The following is a 10,641-nucleotide window of genomic DNA, read 5'->3' as shown; positions in this document are numbered from 1 at the left end:
AGTAATTTGGCTGAAGTCTCAAGCAAGTCCCAAGACATTTTTCTTGGTCAAGTCAAGTCACTCCTCCTGCCGTTTTAGATCTTTATAGAGAAGACTTCACTACCAATAAGTATGACTATCAATTGAGTTTTTATTATAATGATAATCAGTGGAGCTTGACTCATAGGTTGGTCATCCAATCCATCCATAATATCAATAATATCATCACCGACAACGGTCAACATTTATAATATTTTATATTTTAAAATAAAAACATAAAACAAACACAGGCAAGTTATTCAAGTCATCATATCTTAAGTCAACTCACAGTTCTCAGATGACATTTGAAGATTTTATCAAAAACATTAAAGCCTTGGTTTTTACTAAACTAAAATGGCACCCAACCAAACCTTAGACCCTCATCGAGAACAAAGAAAAGCTCCCTGACAGAAGCCTCAGTAAGGAATAAACTAGGGAGGGACCCCCCACTCCAAGATGATTGCCTAGTGAATGCCAAGCAGTGGTTAGTTTAGACTTTACAATGAACACAATGCAGAGAAACAAACCTGTGTAATTAAAGTTATTGCAACGTTCTTGTATCCTCTACACTTTTATTTATGTTGTTGAAGTCTCACTGCTAACCACTGCCTGAAACACTCCCATCTTCTTTAGCACCATCTCTCGTCCTCTTCCTGGATCCTCCAGGCAGAGGGTTGTCCTCTTTGACGTGGTGGTTGACTTCCACGTCAGCATCACCATCCACATCTCCATGATCAACATCACTGTCTGAGGAGCTGCAGTAGCTGTCAGAGTCGCTGTAGCCAAACTCTTCCATCTCTCTTTGTAGTCTCTTGCTGTTATTCTCCACTTGTTCGTCATCATCTTCCTCCTTGAACCTCCTCCGCGACCCTCCAGGCAGGGGGTCCTGCTCCATATACTGGTTGATGTGCACATTAACCTCAGCAGCTGGGGCAGCTGGAATTGCCATGTCCTTTTAGTCTGACAACTGGCTGCTACAGAGGTCTGAAGATATCTCACAGCCTGTCTCCTCCTCCATCGATCTTCAGATAAATCAGTACAGGCCCTACAACATGCATTCAGTCGCCATTATCATTCATCAAAGTAAAATGGAACATGCAACAGCTTTTGTGAAACCACATCTCATTTTCTTCAAACATTGCAGTACCTCAAAAATAAGATAAAACTGGAACTATAAACTAAATCAACAGAAGTCTCACTGAATTCAGGATAAGGCTTTTAAAGTGAAATATAGGAAACCATTCAGTTTATTTCACTGCACTTTGAGGAAAATTTATTTTCTTGGTTCATTCTCCACAATTTCTTTAAAACTCAGTATTCCCTCATGAACAAACACAGTAGGAAATCCACTTTCCATTTCAGTCATGTAGCTTGAACAGTTTTAGACAGAATTTTTAGGACTTCACACTAACTACATTTAAAAATGAGTTAAACATGCTGAACATTTTCCTCAGTCACAGTTCCGTACATCTAATCACACGTCCATGACATTGAATACAAATAAACTTACATTAAGATTAATTTTGATTGTACAAAACAAGTGTTCACTTAACTCTATGCCAGTGTTTCAACATGTCACCACCAGCAAGGTTAGTGCGTATTGTAATTTATAAAGAATGACATTATGTTTCATCAGACCTGCAGACTTACCTAATTTGAATGTTGCTGGTCTGATGAAACTTATGTGTTTTTGAACAATTGTCACTGTTGAGAAACTAACATGTGTTTGTCACATCACATTATGAAGAAACTACTGAGAGTGATGTTTTTTCTTTATATTCTTAAAAATGAGGAATAAAAAAAAGTTAAGTCGTCATAAAACAAAACAAAAAACACTGACTGTTTACAGAGTTACACCAGTGACATCAAGTGTTCACAGAAAGAACTGACATTGTTATGAAAAGTGTGAACAGTAATGTATTAGATATTCAGAGTCGGAGTTGATTTATTACATGACCAGTAAAACATTGTTTTATTTTAACACAAATAAAAAAATGGAAATACATAAACCTGATATATGCATTGGAGCACCTTACAATGCCTTTTATGAGGGATTATAGTGGCGACATCTGATCAGACAGTCCAAATCAAAATAATAATACAAGAACATGATGTTGCTGCTTAGGCTGCTGTTTAGATCAAGTTGGAATGGTACTTCTTTTCTAAAGTTATTTGGGGATTTGGTTTTTATATTAAAAACTGAATATTTGGCTCTGAAGTCATTCATCCATTTATGGAAGATCCACATAAACATTATATTGGACAGGACATGCTATGGGCTCTGTGCAAGTAAATGTTTATACCAAATTCTACACCATATATCCAGTCGCTGTCAAACAATTTCAGTCAAAACCACAAATATAAAGGCTGATATTTTAAACTTATGGTGGGATGTTTGCCTCCATGTTTTCAAGTAGATTCATTCCACCTACAAGTGAAGCACTTTCATACTTCTTTAAGAATAAACAAACTGTAAATGGCACAGATACTGGTGGCTTTAGTAAAAGATATTTTTATAACAATATTTCTATAATTGCTGTGTGAGAAAAATAACAGAAATATTTAGGTCATTATCTCTCTGATGTGGCGTGATGAAAAGAAGCTGCCAGGTTCTCTAACCCACATCTCTTTGAGTAGTCCAATTGCAAATTCACATACTTGGCCAAATTTTGAAGACAAGACAAAAACCTGCCAGCGCTGCCAATTAACATGATCTCGAAAGCACCCTTGTATCATTGTTTGCTCTATTCAGGCCCATTAGGACCTCCATTCTGTGTTTTTCCTTCAAACAGTGTTGTTCAGACATTTGTGTAAGTGCTGGCAGAGAAACAAAGACGTACATTAGGACCCATTGTCCCCTGTGATTATTAAAGTAAACCGAAACACTGAAGGGGTATGACACACAGCTGCACACACTTGAGCCCGCGTTTGTGAAGTGGGAGAAAGGGCAGATCAACCCTTAAAATTTTGTCAGAGATGATCCTAATATAATATTAAAATACAGTTTGTACCCTTGTGCATCATATATAAAGGTATACACAGCTGTATTAATCAATCCACTTTATATACACAAACAAACAAGTAAACATGGATGTGCACTGTTTTTCCTCATAAATACTGACATAATATTTTAAAATAGTAAAATTAAATGATTACGGTTTGTATTTAATTAAATAACATATATCCTAAAACATGTTAATTTTAACTAGGTAGGTAGGATAATAAATAACAGTGTCAACATAAAGAAGACTGTTGCTTCTTCAGCCATCATTTGACTTTGCCACGAGTCTTCAACTGAGAAAGCACTTTGTCTACCTGCAACAGAGCAGAACAAGGGACTTATGAAATGTTACACAATATAATAATAATACACAATATTCTAGTTCAGTGTAATGAAACATGGATAAACAAATGTGGCTCATTTCTGATGGAATGGATGGAAGATTTAAGCAATCGCTATACTGAGACTAGTGTGTTTAGTGTGCCACTAAAATAATTTCTCAGGGTCAGTTACAAACGTTTAATTATTAGAGTACAGCATTTATTATCAATTAACTGATTGATTGAGAAATATATAAAAAAAAAGATTTTTGATTACCTAATTATTCTTCTGTGACCGCTTTAAATTAGTGGCAGTAATAACATTAATGACTCTTCAATCATTTGACGAGTCAATTTAAATAAATTCAGACTTTTAAAATTTATAATTTTAACTCGCCACTCGCCCTCCCATTCCAAGCCTGAAAGAGAGACTATGGTAGTCGCCGTGTTTAGTTTGTCCATTCTGGGATATGGTAGAAACATGGTGGACTCGGTGGAGGAGGCCCTGTGGCATCTATAGATATAAAAGGTTCATTCTAAGGTAACAAAAACATAAAGATTCTTGTTTTGATTGATTATAGACTATTGAAAACATAGTTATGAATATTATATTCCATCACTTCCATATTATGTAAACAGAGCACCCTAAATCACTGGACCGATGCTGTTTTTTTCACATGTATAATAAATCATTAGTCATATGCTACTGAAATAAAATATCCAGTAATTATGTTAAGATACTGAAGATATGACTCACTGTGATGAACCAGTAAGACTGTGGCCCGTAGCGAAGCTGCGACTTAAGCTTCATCGTACTGGCTGGAGCCAGAGCGTGGAGGTGGAGGTGAGGAACAGATAAGAGTGGAGGCAGATGAAAGCCCAACCTACACGACATTATTAAAAACAAGATGATTCAAAGAGGTCCAGGGAAGACACAAGTGTGACATAAGTGATGTGATTTTAGTAAATTGATTTACCTGACGTCGTCTAGGTCACTGACTTTCTTCTTCTCCAGTACACTCTTTCCCATTTCTACCATCCGCTCCACTGTGAACACAAGTCACACACACACACATATATATATATACTTTTTATGTGTTACATAGTTTTTATGTCATGTTTATGTTTATGTTTACCTGTCAAGCTTCTTGTTTTTGTCTTATGTCTATAGTGTATAAGTGTAACCAGAGCCAAATTCTTCGTTGAATTTCTTCTACCTGATAAATAAGTCTGATCTCTCTTTTATGAGACATTATCTAAACTGGTTTTACCTTCAAAATCAATTACATGCCTACCTCCAGCTCAACTTTTTAAAGATCTCTGGTCATCTCTAGGACCTACAACGCTGAATATTAAACACTGGCACTGTCCTAACAAGCTTTAAGACCGCCTGACTGACATAAGAAACCAGACCTTGATCCAGGATCTCTGACATTTTCCTGTAATCAGTTACTGCTGACCCATTCTCTATTCTCTGTTGAACTGATAAGAGTATTGGTCATGTGCAAACCAACTTTGAAACAGATCAAATCTCTGCTCCACCTTCTCACCTAGAGGTATGTCGTCCGCCTGCAGATGTTTGCAGCTGTCGATGTGCGTCCTGGTGATAACAAGGTAATGATGTGTGGAGCCGGGCTTAATGTCACGAAAACAGACGAGCTCATCATCCTGCACACACACACACACACACACACACACAGATAAAGAGGGGAACTTCTTCACCATGAATGAATAGTGTGAACTTACGCTCAGGAGGATTTCTGTGTCAGTCTGGTTGTTCGCTATTTGACAGAAAGGACAGTCGTCGCTCTCGGAAGTGTCCGGACTCTCCATAATGTTACCTGTATGGAAAACTGTGAGCTCATCACACTGATGTTTAGTCTGGGCGTGTTTGTGTGTCAGCAGGAAGAAAAGCCGCTCACAGAGCTCATCGAGCCTGTCCACTGCTGCGTTCAAGGACCCGCGTAAATTCAAGTCACAATACTACTACTACTCTTACCATAACTATGTATGTATAGTGCTACAAATATACCACTACTGCTATAATATAATAATAAAACTACAAATATACTACTACTACTACTACTATTACCATAACTATGTATGTATAGTGCTACAAATATACCACTACTGCTATAATATAATAATAAAACTACAAATATACTACTACTACTACTACTATTACCATAACTATGTATGTATAGTGCTACAAATATACCACTACTGCTATAATATAATAATAAAACTACAAATATACGACTGCTAATACTACTATTACCATAACTATGTATGTATAGTGCTACAAATATACCACTACTGCTATAATATAATAATAAAACTACAAATATACTACTACTACTACTACTACTACCATAACTATGTATGTATAGTGCTACAAATATACCACTACTGCTATAATATAATAATAAAACTACAAATATACTACTACTACTACTACTATTACCATAACTATGTATGTATAGTGCTACAAATATACCACTACTGCTATAATATAATAATAAAACTACAAATATAATACTACTACTACTACTACTACCATAACTATGTATGTATAGTGCTACAAATATACCACTACTGCTATAATATAATAATAAAACTACAAATATACTACTACTACTACTACCATAACTATGTATGTATAGTGCTACAAATATACCACTACTGCTATAATATTATAATAAAACTACAAATATACTACTGCTGCTACTACTACTACTACTACTACTACTACTACTACCCTAACATAACTATGTATGTATAGTGCTACAAATATACCACTACTGCTATAATATAATAATAAAACTAGAAATATACTACTACTACTACTACTACCATAACTATGTATGTATAGTGCTACAAATATACTTTTGCTACTACTACTAATACTACTACTACTAGTATTACTACTACCATAACTGTTGTGGAGAAATTGCTGAAGTCAAAGGTCAATGGTCAGGAAGGAAGAAAGTATTCAGGAGCCTCTGATGTCTTATGCTGTATTATTTATTGAAACTTTATCAAGGAGAATTAGAGACACTCCCAAAGTACATTAGAAGTGCCTGAGTCGGTCTCACATTCTGCCCAACTCATCCTGGTGGATAGACTTTAAACCCAAAGATAACACCACAAATACTATATGCCAAGAGTTTTTACCCATGGAGGTGTTGTATTAATTATAGCATATTCTAGTCTGGAGACATAGATGTCTGTTTTCCGACCCTGGCCACCACAGAGTTGAAATAGACTGGCACCTACTGTTCCCAACCAAAGCCAAACAACTAATACTGCTGAGGACCGCAAGGCACACACATGACCTTGTGTAACCTAAGGATAGAAAATTCCATAACAATAACTATGTATGTATAATGCTACAAATATACCACTACTACTATGATATAATAATACAAGTACAAATATACTACTACTACTACTACTACTACTACTACTAATCTAATAACTTTGTTCAGTAGTAGTACTAATGAACAAAGTTATTAGATTAATACAAAAGAACAAGCTGCAGTTATACACAACACACAAATACACGTAATTCTTCACAAAAAGAATTTAATTTAATGAAATATCTCAATAATAACACATGGAAATATTTAATTTAATGAAATATCTCAATAATAACACATGGAAATATTGAAGTGTTCAGTGTTTATTATTTTAACCATATAAATATAATTCATAGATCATTGGAAAATTGCATACTGTTGCTTATACTGACATTCACACTGTTTAAATATGCATAGGGTGTAATGTTACATTACAGATCCTGTCACAGATCTGTCTCTTGTTATAATAATTATTTATGAATTTATTTTCAGTTTAATTCTGTGTGAAACCTGAAACTTTCTCTGTAGGTCTGTTGGTTTAAGCTGTCTCTTTTTCTCTGGATATCTGGATTTGAGTATTCTTATGACCAGTAAGTCAGGCAATAGATAGATAAGATATAGATATATATATATAGAGATAGAGGGGGGGAGATAGCTATAGATAAGATAGATAGAGAGATATAGGGAGGGAGGGGGGGGGGGTGTGTGGGGGGGTGTCGATAGACAAGACAGGTACAAGAGTAAAGTAGGCCCGGGAAACAACATGTGCAGGCTACAGTTAATTTCATTTACTGATTCTATTTCCAGATAATCTTCTTTAATCGTTCTCATCTTTTCAGAGGTCAGTTTGTTGTTATCGCTGTAGTGAACATCACAATCTGAGTGTTGCTTTTCAAAAGCATCTTCTCCATGTGGCTCAATGACTCCTCTGAGCTGTGCAATAATCCAAAATACCAGTTTGGGAGCTGCTGGCTCACAGAGACAATACAGAGCCGTCTGAAAATTGGACTGGAGGAGGTAACTTGTTTAGATAATCGAGTATATATTTGTCCTGCAAAGCGAAAAACATGGATTTAGATGAAATAATTTCATCAATAAGTGCAAATTTCACAACTATCACATGAATAACACCACAATGACGGTAATATTCTTTAATAAAGAAAGAGGGAATTTCTCATCCTCAGCACTCACCGATAAAAAACGGTACGACCGTGGGATGAATTTATACTCCATGTATTGTGAGATTTGGCTGCTGGGGGCGAGCACATGGAGGTGGAGGTGATCGACTGAAGTGTAGGGAGGTTGGTGGAAGCCCAGCCTGTGGAAGAAAACACATCAGTGCTGTGATCAGGACACAACCTTTGTTGATTGTTTGAAGTGAGTGCGCGTCTCACTCCAGTTCAAGCTACAACCAGATAGTTACAAATAATCAACATCCTCAAATAATCATCTACCTTATATCCTTCATATTAGTGACCCCTTGTTCACGTAGCACAGCTTTTCCCATCTCAGCCATCCGTTGAACTGTTGGAGACACACGACAAAGTTATTTATGCAAATGCTGGCAGCATGAGGTGACTAAATATAAGGAAATATCATCAAGTCAAAACAGAAGTGCTCAGTGGCCTGTCATCATTAGTTCAGTGATCATAAATACAGGAATAGCAGCGGTATTGTGGAAGTATTCAGCAGTTCTACTTCTAGTTTCACAGGCAGTATCATTTCAGCAGAAATAGTGGTACAGAATCAGAATCAGAAATACTTGATTAATCCCCGCAGGGAAATTGTGTTTGTTACAGCAGCTCCCAAACGGTAAGTTAGATAGAAAGTAATAGCAAGAAAAGCATTTGAACACTACAGTGTGTACAGTGGTACTTGCAGTACTTAAACTAACAGTAGTTTGTGTAACTGACTGAGGCCGATGTGTCCCCCGTGCAGAGAGTGGCAGCTTTCTATGTGCTGGATGGGTATCACCAGGTAATGGTGCGGAGCAGCAGGGTAAATGTCTCTGAAACACATCAGCTCCTTGTCCTGTTGGGAGGGGATGAAACACACACAATGTTAATCTACAGGACAGTGAATGCAGCATCTATCTATCTACCTTTTGTTTTGTTTTGTTTTACACATTTATTTGACTATTTATTTGTACTGTACAGACTTCCTGTGAAGGCGGACCACGCCAAACCAAACTATTGTTTAATTAATTAATTGGTCAGTGTTTTAGCAAAAAAATTAAAATGATCGCATCAAACACATTAGGGCTCACATTACCTGAACTCATCACAGTGAAGCGAAATGAAACCTGAATGGTGTTTATTTGATAAAAGGTCAAACAAAAAAACAAAAAGTGAGCTGGAATATCCAGGTGACTTTACTGTTTAACAGGTGTCTGTTGCTGTCTGTCTTACCTTTTTAAGGATTTCTGTTTCTTTGTCTAGGTCGTTGGCTATCAAGCAGAAAATACAAGTTTGATCTACTCCTTCACTTGGATCCGATCTGCCACTCTCCATATTTACGAGATCTTCGTCGACAAGTCCCTTCTTCCTCCTCCTCCAACACTTGAAGAGTCTGCTGCCGGGAAATATACCCAACAAAGATCGTCTGTGAGACAAGATGCATGACTGCAAACACTGTAAGTAGAGACATGAAGGCAGTCATCTGTTACTGTCTTTTTAAATAGAAGTAAACAATATGTTATGGACATTAGAGGAGAAATAATGTAACATATTTTAGATCAGGCTTGTTTGTAGTCGTCACTGTTGCTCAGATTTTGTACATTTCACGGTGTATATTCTTCTACATGTGTAAATGTGTTACGTAGTTACGTAGTTTCGCTTTCGTCCGTCGGGATATGGGGTATTTTATTTCGAAAATCCACCGGATTCTCTTTGCTTTTTCTGTGTCTGGCTTCCGCCCCGCTCGAGGTGGTCAGTGTTAACTTGACACGTGCTGCTCGGGTGCTTGTCTGCTGAGAATAAAACATTTTACATCTGTTGGAAACCAGAAAAACTAGCACCCCCCTGTGTCTTTTGTCAGAAAGACAGTACAACATAAAACAGCTCATCATTATAAAACACTAACACAAACTACGGTAACCCCAAGAGGACATACATTCATACATTTTACTTCCTCTGTTTTCTTGCGATAATGAGTGAAATTAATTTATTTTCCCAAGGCATTGAGTTATTTATGTCATTATCTTGAAATAACAACTTAATTAGTTTGAAAGAAAACTGAGGAAATAAAATGCATGAATGTGTGACTGCTTAGGACTTCTGTACAAATCATAATCATTATCATATAAAATCAAAAAATCATAAACTCCAAACATTATTTTCTTTTTGACAACTAGCAGTTCTTGCAGCGCCAATAGTAAAACATACAAACTTAAAAAATACTTAATGAATCCTCTGTGGATGTGTGTTTTGATTGGCGTCTAAGAAAAAAATGAATCTACATGCCAAGATAAAATTTTGACAGGATAAATTAATCATATTGCACATTATTTTCTACCAAATCTACATAAATGACGCTCCATACGCAGATTTAGATACACGTATGTCTTATGAATGTAGGATAACATAGAATCAGACAAAATTTAAACTCAATATGGGCATAAACTTAAGGTCTAAAGTAAAATATCCATTACCAGCGTCGATACAATTTTTTTTACTTCATAGTTGTTTTTTTCCCCCCTGTAGTTTAATTACTAAATCAAGTTGAACATTTCTTTCAAAGTAATTTAGATTTGGGAGGGAGTCATTTTAAATCTACCAAGTGCTTCATCTTCTTCGGTATAAGATGATGCCTTACCCCCAATAAAATCATGGTTTTACTGTAACATGATTATAGTTTAGCCTTTGTAGAGGTACAGTCATAGTAAAATGATTCCTTCATTGCTGTGCAGCATGAACTTTTTTGTGGGATTAGCAGCCTTCCTCTC

The 10,641-nt window shown here is 36.2% G+C and overlaps 2 protein-coding genes across 2 annotated transcripts; both read right to left on the bottom strand.

Moving 5' to 3' along the window:
* Window positions 1-2,618: 2,618 nt before the first annotated feature.
* On the bottom strand, window positions 2,619-5,384 carry LOC104930550 (histidine triad nucleotide-binding protein 3). Its single transcript, XM_027284157.1, has 5 exons — window positions 5,086-5,384; window positions 4,890-5,007; window positions 4,317-4,386; window positions 4,097-4,223; window positions 2,619-3,333 (listed from the first exon to the last, which is right to left on the bottom strand). Exons 1-5 carry the CDS (start codon window positions 5,170-5,172, stop codon window positions 3,286-3,288), a joined length of 450 nt encoding a protein of 149 aa, XP_027139958.1. The 5' UTR covers window positions 5,173-5,384; the 3' UTR covers window positions 2,619-3,285.
* A 2,069-nt stretch (window positions 5,385-7,453) lies between these two features.
* On the bottom strand, window positions 7,454-9,457 carry LOC104930551 (histidine triad nucleotide-binding protein 3). Its single transcript, XM_010745368.3, has 5 exons — window positions 9,107-9,457; window positions 8,612-8,729; window positions 8,153-8,222; window positions 7,890-8,016; window positions 7,454-7,749 (listed from the first exon to the last, which is right to left on the bottom strand). The coding sequence occupies exons 1-5, from the start codon at window positions 9,206-9,208 to the stop codon at window positions 7,672-7,674; spliced, it is 495 nt and encodes a 164-aa protein (XP_010743670.3). The 5' UTR covers window positions 9,209-9,457; the 3' UTR covers window positions 7,454-7,671.
* Between the last annotated feature and the right edge of the window lie 1,184 nt (window positions 9,458-10,641).

Source organism: Larimichthys crocea, chromosome XI (genome assembly GCF_000972845.2).
Source record: "Larimichthys crocea isolate SSNF chromosome XI, L_crocea_2.0, whole genome shotgun sequence".
Taxonomy (NCBI): Eukaryota; Metazoa; Chordata; class Actinopteri; family Sciaenidae; genus Larimichthys; species Larimichthys crocea.
The sequence above is the reverse complement of the archived record's forward strand: the minus strand, read 5'-3'. Positions and strand labels throughout refer to the sequence as shown.